Source organism: Fistularia commersonii, chromosome 34 (genome assembly GCF_037954325.1).
Source record: "Fistularia commersonii isolate RoL2024-O1a breed Wild chromosome 34, RoL_Fcom_v1.0, whole genome shotgun sequence".
In the NCBI taxonomy this organism is placed as follows: domain Eukaryota; kingdom Metazoa; phylum Chordata; class Actinopteri; order Syngnathiformes; family Fistulariidae; genus Fistularia; species Fistularia commersonii.
In genome coordinates this window covers 215,574-229,299 of record NC_141317.1, presented here as the reverse complement: position 1 = coordinate 229,299, position 13,726 = coordinate 215,574, and the positions used below count along the sequence as shown (strand labels likewise).

At 42.4% G+C, this 13,726-nt stretch overlaps 1 protein-coding gene across 6 annotated transcripts in view; it reads right to left on the bottom strand.

The window, feature by feature from the left end:
- rtel1 (regulator of telomere elongation helicase 1) overlaps positions 1-13,726 on the bottom strand; it is a 59,096-nt gene that overhangs the window by 37,687 nt on the left and 7,683 nt on the right. For 3 of the 6 annotated variants that reach the window (XM_086141347.1, XM_086141345.1, XM_086141346.1), the window contains exons 2-6: positions 6,712-6,910; positions 5,901-5,994; positions 5,404-5,485; positions 5,027-5,087; positions 2,745-2,820 (exon numbers count right to left, since the gene is read on the bottom strand). In XM_086141347.1, the coding sequence (XP_085997473.1) occupies positions 2,745-2,820; positions 5,027-5,087; positions 5,404-5,485; positions 5,901-5,994; positions 6,712-6,910 (512 nt within the window). Of the gene's footprint in view, positions 1-2,744; positions 2,821-5,026; positions 5,088-5,403; positions 5,486-5,900; positions 5,995-6,711; positions 6,911-13,726 lie in introns of those variants that run through there. The other 3 variants (XM_086141349.1, XM_086141350.1, XM_086141348.1) reach the window with 3 other exon arrangements.

Sequence of the window (13,726 nt, the reverse complement as noted above, 5' to 3'; positions counted from 1 at the left end):
ATGCATGCCAGGGAGCAAATGCACCAGATGTGGTAGGACAAACCATTCTGAAAGAGGCTGCTTTTACAAGGACCAAAGTTGCCACAGCTGTGTTAAGAAAAGCCACATCTCACACACATGCAAAGAGAGCAGGCCAAGCTGGAACCACAATGTGGGAGATGAAAGACAACAAATGGAGGAAAAAATTCAAAGAGACAATAGCTTGACACTGATACCAATGATTCTGACACAGATGTCGCCCAACAAATGGTAGATGTAGCCAATCGGGGAAAACAGAGAGCAAATGTTGCATAGCAAGATAACCCAGCCTCTGCTGTAATCTGGGTAAGGACAAAAGTTGAGGGTCAAACAACCAAAATGGAACTCGACATGGGCGCAGCAGTGTCCATTATCTCAGAGAAGCTGTAATTAAGCCACATTCCTCTGCACCCACCCACATCCTGCTGAAAACACACACTGGCCAAGTCATTGCCCTCCGTGGTCAAAGTTAGGGTGCAGATGAATAAACAAAGTGCATGGATCCCCCATATGTGCTCAAAGGTAACAGACCCCCCTTATTTTGCTGTGAGTGGTTGAGATGTGTGAGACTGAACTGGAGAGCAACAGCATAAGCGAAATCCATTCATCACATGTGAAAAGATGACACATTGGGAACAATTCTAGACAGCCACGCTTAGGTGTTCAAAGGTGAAATGGGAACTTTAAAGGACTTTGCGGTAGCGCTGACAATCAGGCTGGATAATCAGCCCAAGTTCTGTCAGGCTGGGTTGTCCCTTATGTGCTTAGGCCCAAGGTGGAGGACGAGCTCGAGTACCTTTAGCAACTAGAAGGGATTTCTCCAATGCAGTTCAGCGAATGGACCATCCCCATCGTGCCCATTATAAAGAAAAAGGGGATGTACGTATTTGCGGGGACTTCAAAGTGACCATCAACCCACAATCTGTGCAGAACATTATCCTATCCCCAAGATAGAAGATCTGTTTGCCTCGCTAGCTTGGGGCAGTGCTTCAGCAAACTGGATCTCTCTCAGGTATACCTGCAAATGCCAGTTCAGGAGAGCTCAGGCAAATACCTCACCCTCACACAAAGGACTGTTCCGTTACACCCAAATGTCTTTTGGGCACCCGTCAGCACCCTCTATCTTCCAGTGAATCATGGATTGGGTGCTTCAGGGGCTTCCCAATGTATACTGTTTTTTGGAGAACATCCTGATGATGGGACCTTGTTGAGCTGCATTTTGTAATAACGGTGCATTTTGTAATAAACTGCCGCATTTTGTAATAAACTGCCTTAACGCATTTTGTAATAAATTTTGCCGCATTATTTAATCAGTTATTACATATTGAGAAGATTATTACAAAATGCACTTGCAACTTTTTTGTTCTCTAGGAAATGTAATAACATGGTGCATTATATCATAACAATTCTAAAGCATAGTTTATTTGTTAATTGTATTTTATTTTACTTTAAAGTATTTGTAAAAGCTAGGCCTATTATTAGTATCACTGTATTAGCCTAGTAGCAGTACTTAGCAATTACTATCAGTACACTATTCAAAGGTTGCATTAACAGAGAATATTCTATAAATTCCATGTTATTACATATTGGGAGTCCAGTGACTCTAGGGTTGCTCAGGCTGTGATCAAAGTTAGGACAGGGTGAAGTGGAGAACTGGTCTAGGCAGCAGTAGAGCACTTTATGGCATGGCACAAGGGGAAGAGAGGAGGTTGCTGATCCTTGAGCAATTGCAGGAGTTGAGTAGAAGCGAGCCAGCCAGATGGTGGGAATGTGGCAGCAGGGAGCCTGGACGAGATGGGTGCAAGCTGTAAAGCGCAAGGTCACATGGACCAAGCTGTTGTATTCACTTCTTATTCAAAGCAGTGCTGCCGAGGATTTCCAACCTCTTCACTTGAGAAATGAGTTTGCCCCCTCTGCCAGAGGAGAGGATTTTTGGAACACATCCTTAGCTGCTGTCCAAAAGCCCTGAGCAAAGGGTGCTATCACTGGTGACATGGCCAAGTCCTGAAGGCCATAGTTGATCCCATCTGCAGCAGGATCAGCCACAGCGAGAGCCTTCGCCCAGTAAAGAACATTATTGCTTTCATTAGAGCCTTGGAAAAGTCTGCAGTGGCCATCAAAAACACCTCTGGCTTGTTGGCAACGGTGTGCAATCGGGAGCTGAGAGTTGATCTGGGGAAGCAGCTGAAGTTCCCAAAAACGGTTGCCAAGACTACATTAAGGCCAGATATCCTTCTTACCTCAGTAGCCTCCAAGCAGGCTATTCTCTTGGAGCTCATTATGTCACTTTGTCCTTTACTATGGACGTACTGACACATGTGAATGAGCTGGACATGAAGCTACAAGGGAAAAAACGGTTTGTGCATGAAATGCAAACAAACGTCTAGAGCCTTCAAAAGCAAGCTGGTTTTATTTTCAAAGCAAATGTCAATCGAGTCTAATATGCACTGTTAACTAATGCATTTTTTTTATATGTATTGTATGTTGTGGCGACCAGGGCCATCTGTCAAATTTTAAGTCGATGCAGCCCGAGCAAGAAGGTTTGCCCACCCCTGATCTGAACTCATAAAATGATGATGAATGATCCAGTTTAAAAAAATGGTGCCATCAATTGATAATTGAAGGAATTGGTCCTTGGAAAACAGCATTTTCGGTACTTCTCTTCTTAGAAATGCAGCACAGTAGCGAAGTGTGTTAAAAACTGTTGTTAATGAAAAAGATGATACCTCTGTTTTTTCCCAAATTTGACCAGGTCTTCCACATCCAGAATAGAATTTGTCAGGTCTCTGTCAGTGCTTTTCTCTGAAAAAGACCAAGCAAAAATAATTTAATTTAAAAGAGGTAAATAAGGGTGGCGCAGTGGTTAGTGCCTCATCTCACAGCATGAAGGATGCTGGGTCAATTGCAACAGGGTGTGAGCATGGATTTCCTCCAGGATTTCCTTAGTTTTCCTCACATAATACAAAATGCAGAGGGTTAACTGAAGACCAAAAATTGCCCAGATGTGTGAGAGAGTGAATTGAGTGTTAAATCTCTATACAGTTGGGCAAAAAAGTCACAAAAACAAAAAAGTTTAGTCGGCCACCCATTGTGCAAATTCTCCCACTTGAAAAGATAAGAGAGGCCTGTAATTTCCATCACAAGTACACTTCAATGATGAGAGACAGAGTGAGGAGAAATAATCCTGGTGAGCAAAAAATCCCAGAACCTGCAGTGAATGACTTGCAGAGAGCTGAGACCAAAGTAAAAAAGGCTAACATCAGTAACACACTATGTCGCCAGGGACTCAAATCCTGCAGTGCCAGACCTGTCCCCCTGCTTAAGCCATTATTCGAAAGTGAAAGACATGCAAGACCACTGATAATCTACCTCAATTTGAGGCAAGATCTCACTCCATGGGATCAAAATGATCACAAGAATGGTGAGCAAAAATCCAAGTACCTGCAGCGAATGAACTGCAAAAAGCTGGGACCAAAGTAAAAAAAGCTACCATCAGTAACACACTATGTCGCCAGGGACTCAAATCCTGCAGTGCCAGACCTGTCCCCCTGCTTAAGCCAGTACATGTCCAGGCCTGTCTGAAGTTTTCTAGTGAGCATTTGGATGATCCAGGAGAGGATTGGGAGACTGTCCTATGGTCAGATGAAACCAGATGAAATGTTTGGAGGAGAAAGAATGCCTGGTTGCATCCAAATACCACCATACCAACGATGAAGCATGGGGGTGGGAACATCATGCTTTGGAGCTGTTTTTCTATAGAGGAAGCAGAACGACTGAGCCGTGTAAAGGAAAGAATGAATGAGACCGCTGTTGCCTTCATTCGAGTAGTGACTGTAGAGACGTTTCTACTTGCTGCTCTCTGTTCAACAACCCACTCTTCAAGTTTGTCCTCTAACTGTAGCCATCTCGCTTTGTTCCCCCGGAAACTCTGTTTTTACCTGGTGCAGGTCATCCTGTTGCACCATTGTCGAATCAATGTTGCACCATTGATTCGTTTATGCTGAATTCTGTTGCCGCTGCTCTATTTTCATGTTCCACTGCGTGACTGATTGCCTTGAGTTTGAACTCTGCGTCGTAAGCGTGTCTCTTGAAAGGTGCCATTGGGGGTCTTTATACACTCACAAGTGGTGTGGGACTGGAATTCCCCTTTACCATTTTTACAGCTGCTACTTCAGCGACACACACACACACACACACACACACACACACACACACACACACACACACACACACACACACACACACACACACACACACACACACACACACACACACACACACACACACACACACACACACACACACACACACACACACACACACACACACACACACACAAATGGAAATGAAAATGCACACTTTGCGCAGTCATATATCCCAGCATGCACCGCGCACTACTTCTACGGGAGAAAATAGAGTCGGCGGTTGCTTCCCTTAGTTGCGAGACCTCTTGCGGCTAAATATTGATCCATATATAAGGCGCAACAGGTTATAAGGCGCACTGTCGGTTTTTGAGAAGATTAAAGGCTTTTAGGTGCGCCTTATAGTGCGGAAAATACGGTACTTGTTTTCCATCATATTTTGAAAATAAATTCTTTAAAAGTCAGACAATGTGTGTTTCTGGATTTTTTTTTCCTCATTTTGTCTCTCATAGTTGAAGTTTACCTATGATGAAAATTAAAGGCCTCTCAGCTTTTTAAGTGGGAGAACTTGCACAATTGGTGGCTGACTAAATACTTTTTTGCCCTACTATATTTGGCCCTGTGATCAACTGTCCAGGGTATGACCCGTCTTCTACCCAATGACAGTTGGGATAAGCTATACCATCCCCACAGTCCTGAGTGCAAGGTAAGCAGGTAAATTAGAATATGGAAGCATTTACAATAATGAGAAACCTAACTGCAGAAATATTGCAGAAAAACAAATCCTCAAAATACATGCCTGCTCAACAGAATATCACTGAAGTTGTGGTCTATTCAAAAATACACTTATTTTTCTCTATACATACCATCCAGATTGTTGTAGAAGGAACATGTCCTGGTGGAAACCTTTCCTCTGCACATGTGGACCTGGAAATTTTAAAGATATTAATATTGTGAATTATTAGTGTTATTTTTTCTATCTACTGTTTATTATGGTTCGCAATGCTCTGTGTTTTACATTGTGACTAAGGAAACCTCCCTGTCTGGGCTGGGTGGTGAAACTTTATCATGATAACTTGATAAAGTATCTGCGAGATTTTCCGGTGGGCGCCTACACCTAACCTTGAGGGTCACCATGAGAACAATGTGAGATATATACATTTGGGCTCTTAACTTGTAGTTAATTTTGACAAACGATTCCATAGAGGGTATTTTCAGAGGTGTTCTGATGAAAATTCCTCACCTTGACATGATTGCTCTCTTGATGCAAGACCTCTGGGTTGATACAGAGTTGTTCTCTTGATCCCAAAACACACACCTTTGGTCTGGTTCAACAAAAGACAGAAAGACATCAAAATGAGGGTTAACACTAAAATAAGTCTCTTGAATTGTGCAACCACAACTTATAACTACCCTTACATTTTTTTCAACTTTCAAAAATTCAAGCCTCCTTTGGGCAATGACAGCAAGGTTAAGGAATATAGACAATGAATGAATGAATATATAAATAATCCAAATGCTAAACAGAAAACACGCTCTAGGACAATAAACTAAGCTCATTTTTTTGAATTCCAAGTTTTACGATAACAGTATTTTCATTTTGTGATTTTTTTGATTGTGAAAAAATGCAACAACTTTACTGGTATTGTTTTACTTTTTGGATAAGTTTTAATGTTGGCATTACTGTCAGTGATCCAACAATATTTACATAAAAGAACTAAAGTAAAAAGAGCTTTTTACCTGTATGAGGTTTTCTTTAACTCACGGATAACCTGGGTGAGCTGAGAGTGTGTCCTAGAAGCATATATGATCTTGGGAACATCTGTATAGTAGACTAGAAGACAATAATAAGAAATAAGATCTATAATTTGCTGCGCCACACAAGTTTTTTTCATAAGCCAGTCTTCCTGACAAGGCTGCCATTGTATATTAAATTATTACAACAGAGGAGTCTAAATACTGATATCTGATATAATTCTGTGGGTAGTCTAGTAAGACCAAATTATTGGTCTATTACGCCAGGAATTCCATTTCCAGTGTTTCCAGTTGTAACCAAGCAGCTTACAAAAGCACCTTCCCCTAGTGTGCACTACATATTTTCTCTGTTTCTGCATTACAGAGCAAAGGGAAAGCAATCAGACAGTGTTGCGGATTTTCTCCGATTTAGATTCAGTCGTTCATTCTGTGACTGGCAGAAACTCCATAGGACTAGGATGTGATAACTTCAAGTTACATGCTTCTATATGTTTTGGTTTAGTGAAATGTAAGGTTTTTGATCAAGACCAGTAAATAGGGAATATTAGCACAATCCATATGAGATTGGGAATGGATTTAGAGGTCCAGTACCACAATATATTCAACAAAAAAAGGTTTACACTGCACCAGTATTACCTGGAAAAAACCTGACCCCGTTCAAAGACAAAAATATAATTTGGTGCTGAATTTGAAACAATCAAAGTAGGCAGTTACTAGAACATGAAGACATGAGAACCTACTGATATGGTATATTGTTATTTGCTTAGCACTGTGTGGTTGGATGAAATGAACATACTTGGTGTGACTCCATCTGTTGCACCTGTCCCCCAGGATGACAGGGCTGTGTTGGGGAATAACTCCTCCTCTCTCAGCCTTTCTGCAAATTTACTAGCGGCGATGGTGTCCTTAAAATTTTCCCTCCATGCAAGGACAGAACATAGCAGGCACAGAGTTTTCCCTGTGCCCGTGGGACTCTCCAGAACCCCATTCACCTTCTAGAGTGAAGAGGAAGATGTTTAATGAGAACATTTCTTTTATTTACCATTGAAAATGTAGAATGGTCATTTAAATAAATATATATATTATTCAAGTTTTCTTAAAATATTCAATGCTTAAATTTCAGTGTGAGCTAATGGTTACTGGTCAGTATTTTTTTTATTGCCCTGTGTGTTATGTTTCTCGGTTTGAGAAATGTACCGTGTATAATGACGGTCAGTGCGACAGTTCGAGTGGGTGGTTGATTTAATGGCAGAGCATTATCCAGAATCCGGAATCCAGAATCCCGTAACGAGTCGGTTGGTACAGGTTATATAGTGTACGTAGCATCGACATTAAAGCATCAGCATTGAAGCACCAACATTAAAGCATCAACATATTCCACGGAAACTTACATCCCCCTTCTTTTAAAAGAAAACAATAACTCTTTGTGGTAAAGCGGACTAATGAACAGAATGGAGTACAGTAAATTTGACCTGTATACAACTTTGAACGAAAACCCAAATAGACTGAAAACTTAGGCTAAGCATAGACAAAGGTTAGAGATCAGAGTTGACTCTGGGTTTGACCTCACAGCCAGACGAGTATGGTAGTTAGTAGTTGGTGGTGACTTCGAGTTACAGTCAGTCCCTTCAGGTGCATGCTTAACTTCAAAGTGGTCCAGTGGGAACGGTTTCTTTAGAGTCCGTCAGGTGGCGACGATTTCTCCTGTATTGAACTCCGTCTGGTGTTTGGATGTGGTATGATCTGGCACTGTCTGCTGTACTAACAACAACAGCTGGTTTCCAACATCCATTGTCCCGAAAGCGAATCCTCTGTCCTGGGTGAAGAGTTGAGAGTGGCTTTGAGGCTCTATCATAATACTTTTTCTGGTGGCTTCGGCAAGAAGCTCTTATGTTGTGAGTAGCTTTGTGGCTTACCGTTTTGGGTTTTAGCTTATGATGGGTGCTTGGAAGAATTGAGTTAAGGCGTCGAGTCATCAGCAGCTGGGCTGGTGATTTGAAATTGTCAAATGGTGTATTGCAATACTCAAGTAGGCTCAAGTATGGATCCTTGTTGTCAACTTTGGCCTTTTCCATGAGCGTCTTGGCGATGTGGACAGCTTTCTCTGCAAGACCATTGCTCTGTGGGTATTGTGGACTTGAAGTTACAAGTTAGAAATCCCACATATTTGCAAATGACTCAAACTCCTTGCTTGCATATTGTGGGCCATTGTCTGAGATTACAATTTCAGGAATACCATGCCTTGCGAAAGATGGTTTGAGTTTGTGTATGACTGTTGATGAAGTGGTGCTGTGCAGTTTGTCCAACTCAAAATGTATCTGCTGTAGTAATCAACGGTAACAATGTAGTTGTCGTTGTTCCAGGTGACAAGATCAGCTTCAACTGTTTGCCATGGCCTGTTGGGGATTGTGTGGCTGATCATGTGCTCCTTGGTGTTTGCTGGTCTGTGCTCCAAACACACTGGGCATTTCGCAACCATGTCTTCTATTTGTATATTCATCCCAGGCCAAAACAATATGTCACAAGCTCTTTGCTTGCACTTTTCTGTGCCCATGTGGCCTATGTGACTTTTGGATAACATTTCCGGGCGGAGTGACTGGCACTATTATCTTTTCCCCTTTGAAAAGAATGTTGTTCATCTGAGACAGTTTGTCACGATAGTTCCAGTATTCTGCAATGCGCTGAGGGCACGGTTTCTTCTCCTCAGGCCATCCATCCTGAATTGTCCTTTTCAGAAGTCTAAATTGAGGGTCCTTTTCAGTTTCTTCTTGTATTAGTTTTACTTTTGTGTCACGGACGGGTCGGCTGTGGTACACTGTATGTACATGCAAATTCATACCTTCCTTGAAGCTGTCATCAGGGTCAGGCAGTGATTTCCTTGAGAGAGCATCTGTGAGAGGAATGTCTCTGCCTAGTGTGTGAATGACAGTGAAATCGTACCTTTGTAACTGGAGGATCATTCTTTGTAATCTCGGAGGAGCTGCAGTAAGAGGCTTGCAAAGAATGGATTCCAGTGGCTTGTGGTCGCTTTCCACAATGACATGACGTCCATACATGTAGTGGGGAAAACGCTTGCATCCGAACAAGATGGCATATAGCTCTTTCTCGATCTGAGCATTATTCACTTCACTGTCTGTGAGAGATTTGGATGCATGGCCGATGGGCTTACCCTCTTGTAGGAGAGTTGCACCTAGACCATACTTTGAGGCATCCACCTGTAGCCTAAGCTCTGTCTTGGGATTATAGAAAACAAGAACAGGGCCTGTCTTGCGTGTTATAAGGTCTTTCATTTTCTTAAATGCTTCGTCGTGCTGTGCATCCCAAACACACTCACTGGACTCTTTTAACAGATGTCGCAGAGGTGCCTTAATGTCAGACAGCATGGGGGCAAACCTCAACAGGCAGTTGACCATGCCAAGAATGGTTACGAGTTCATCTTTGTCCTTGGGTGGCTCCATGTCCCTGACAGCCGCAATCTTTGCTGGATCCGGCTTGACTCCATCTTTTGTTATCAGGTACACCGTGTGTACGATGACGGTCAGTGCGACAGTTCGAGCGGGTGCTTGATTTAATGGCAGAGTGTTATCCAGAATCCTGAATCCAGAATCCCGTAATGGGTCGGTTGGTACAGCTTATATAGTTTACGTAGCATCTACATTACAGTATCAACATTAAAGCATCAGCATTGAAGCATCAACATTAAAGCATCAACATATTCCACGGAATATTACACTGTGCACTTTACAACAGTGGTCCCCAACCCCTGGGTCGCGGACCAGTACCAGTCTGTGGATCAATTGGTACCGGGCTTCCCAAGAAATAATCAATTATATCCGTTGGATTTATTACTGGGGTGGGCAAACTATGGCCACATCTGGCCCATTGGTCTTTTTAATCCGGCCCGCCAAAGATTGGCACAGAATTTATACTTGATGTGAATGATTAAATGATTGGATCAATAAATGTGGGAGCTCAAACAGGAGATTGTTTCAATTTTGGAGCTACTTGAGAACACTTGAGTTTTCCTGAGCTGAATGACACAGATTGGCTTTGTGATTCAGCCTTTACTGTGGTCATACTGACACACATAAATGAGCTGGACGTGAATCTACAAGGGAAAAAACGGTTTGTGCAAAAGTAAGCAAACGTCAGAGCCTTCAAAACCAAGCTGATTTTATTTTCGAAGCAAATGTCGACGAGTCTGATATCTACAGTTTGCATATGCGTTTTTTATTTATCTGTATCGTATCTTGAACTGACCCGCCCGTCTGTCAAATTCTAAAAGTCAATGTAGCCGCTGAGCCAAAAAGTTTGCCCACCTCTGATTTATTATCGGAGTCTGAACAAGCATTACTTTGACAAATCTTTTATTTTGAAAAATGACCAGAATCTTGATTACATCTCGGTTACTTGAGCGCCAAAAATGTTACCCACAAGCTAGCAAAATGAGTAAAAAACAGACGTCAGACGGACAGTTTCTGTTCGAAGGGGAAAAGGTCTAGTGAAGAGACAGAAGAGAAGCCTACAACTTCCAAGAAAAAGAAAGATTTTAACAGACAATACCGGGAGTTCTACTTGAAATGTGGACATATTGTAACAGGTGATTCCCACAGCCCAAGCCACTCTGCATAACATGCAGCAATGAGGCAATGAAGCCTTCATTATACTCATGTTATGTTGTTGGCGCAATGTTACGAGGATGCTGCTAATAAAGTTGCATACGAATACACAGTGGATTCACGTTTATTATCATAGTCCCAATATAAACGAACTACATGATCTACGTGTACATGAAGAAGTGACGGGCAGATTTAGTATACAGGATCGGAACGCAGAGGGAGACGGTGGTAGATTTTCAAAAAGGATGGAAATGGCTAAAGTGAACACTTTTTTCCAGAAAACACAGGAGCATAGGGTAATTTGTAAGGGTGAAGGTAGGAGTAGGCAGGAAGACCACATTTTGTATAGACAAGGTAACCTGAAAGAGATCAGTGACTACAAAGTAGTTGTAGGTGAGTGTAACCAGACAGCATAGGATGCTGGTTTGTAGGACGACTCTGGTCAAGAGGACAGAGGCGGAGCAGAGGATAAAATAGTGGAAGCTGAAAAGGGAGGAGTGTTGTATGGTTTTCAGGGAGGAGTTGAGAAAGCCTCTGGGTGGACGATTTTTCAACAGGATGTTAGAGGGAGAGGATGCCTGAAGAATGGAGACAAAGTATGATGGAGCCCATTTTTAAGAATAAAGGGGATGTGCAGAACTGCGGAAACTATAGAGGCACAAAGTTGATGAGCCATACAATGAAAATATAATTTCATTGGAAAGAGTAGTCGAATACCAGACTGAGAGCAGTAGGCAGCATTTGTGAACAGCAGTATGGCCTCATGCCTAGAAAAAGCACTACAGATGCAGTTTTTGCTTTGAGAATGCCAATAGAGAAGTACAGAGAAGGCCAGAGGGAGCTGCATTGTATTTTTGTAGACCTAGAAAAAGTATATGACAGGGTGCCAAGAGAGGAGCTCTGGTATTGTATGAGGATGTCTGGAGTGGCAGAGAAGTATGTTAGACTGGTGCAGTACATGTATGCTAGCTGTGGGACAGTGGTGCGGTGTGCTGTAGGGGGGAACAGTGAAGGTGGAGGTGGGACTCCATCAGGGATCAGCTCTGAGGCCCTTCTTGTTTGCAATGGTGATGGACAGGCTGACAGATGAGGTTAGACAGGAATGTCCATGGTCCATGATATTTGCAGATGACCTTGAGATCTGTAGTGAGAGTAGAGAACAGGTTGAGGAAAATCTAGAGAGGTGGAGGTATGCGTTGGAAAGTAGAAGAATGAAAGTTAACTGCAGAAAGACAGATATGTGTATGAATGAGAAGAACTTTGGTGGAACGGTGAGGCTATGGGGAGTGGAGATCGAGAAGTTGGAGGACTGGTACTTTTACCAATAGATGGCGCTACTGCTCTATCATCGTGCTCCTTCTACTTGTATGTGTCCAGTGAAGAACTAACGTTCTGTGTGTTCATGCTTCCTGCAATAAAGTTCATGTTCGAAATACAATAGGTTATGGGCCCAGTGCATAGCTAAAAGGCTGGATTACACTGAGTATTGTGTGACAGTAAACAGTATTATGGGCACTCACATTGGAGGACAAGCCGTTTATTGGCAAGCTGAGCGAATCGGAGAATTGGGCAACATGGACATTTCAAATGGAGTATCTGCTAAAGGCTAAAGGACTGTGGCGTATGCTAACAGAGGAAGACATAGTAGCTCCAGATGCTAACGCAGCAGCACAGGGTTCATGAAACAGAGAGAGAAAGCGTTCTCTGTGTTAGTGCTCAATGTAAGTTCACCTCAGTTGTACCTGATCACAAGCTTTAAGACTCCCAAAGAAGTGTGGACTACCCTGAAAGACAATTTTGAGAGAGATACGGTGGCAAACAATCTATTTCTGAAGTAGAAATATTTCAGGTGCGAAATGGAGGAAGGAGATGGTTTGACTGAGCACCTCAAACAAATGGAAGAGTTGACTGATAAGTTATCAGCGATAGGAGCTGTGATTGAAGAGGAAGACCAAATTGTATCATTGTTGGGAAGTTTACCAACAAGTTATGCTATAGTTGTCACTGCACTGGAAACGAAGATTGACAACCTGACACTAGAATTCGTTCAGCCAGCATTAATCAATGAGGAACAAAAGCGAGTGAATGCTAATGATAACACTGGTGGTACTTCAGGTGGTGCAGCAGTAATCCTAGTATTTATTAGATGCCTATTCAAGACGATTTGACTAGAATGACTTTATATTGTTAATATAGGGTACAGAGATTTATTGTTTAAAAGCGAACCTTTAAAACCCCTGGAAGGAGTAATCTTCTCTTCCTTTTGCCTTTTCCCTTCAGTAGTCGCCACAGCGAATAAACCTTTTCCATCCAGCCTTATTCTCTGCATCTTTCTCTCTCAAACCAGGCATAAATATGCTTTACTGCTTTAACACATTTTTGAATCCAGGGGCGCAACCATTGTTTTACTGGTAGAATACATGCTTGGTTAATGGTGTAGAGGTCGCTCATGTTAACTTTCACTCTGTATGATACGGTATAATACAGTAATAATGCCACATTGTGCTGCTTTTGGATGCAATTTCCAATCCAAGGGAAACAAAGAGACAGATGCCACTCTACACAGCTTTTGCAGGGAAAAGATGAGAAGAAAAAAATGAGAAATGGCTTGTGCACATTAATAAGTTCCTAAAGTCCGCAGCTGTGTTCTTGCCGCTCTACTGTGGACACATTTGACGCATTTAACAGAGCTACGCAGCTGAAAGAGCTGACAGATGCTGATAGTTTGAATGGACGCTAAAGCCAAACGCTATGCCTTTCGCAAACATACAATAGGTCCTCCAGAAATGAGTGAAGCCAGCTCAAAGAAAGAACCCATTTACCGCATGCACACTGGCGACTTTTGAAAACTCTTGCCTCTTTTGCATCTTTGTTCATCTTCATTTGAGGCTTGACCTCTGTCTTCAGCGTTATCCTCTTTGCCCATGTCTCTCTTGGGTTTAAATGGGAAGGGTTGCACAGATGACAAGTTTTTGCATCGTAAGGTAAAATGAATGGGACCAGGCCCAAGTGAAAAGTTGTTTAACAATTTTATACAAACTAAGAAATGCTGAGGGATTTTATTGTCGTTTTTAAGTAGCTGGTACAAATATGGTACAAACCGGGGATCCCTATAAAATTTTTGGCTGGTGGTGTGCCGCAGGGGGATCACCATCCCGGCTTGGCAATCCAGTGGCACTGCGCCCACCATCC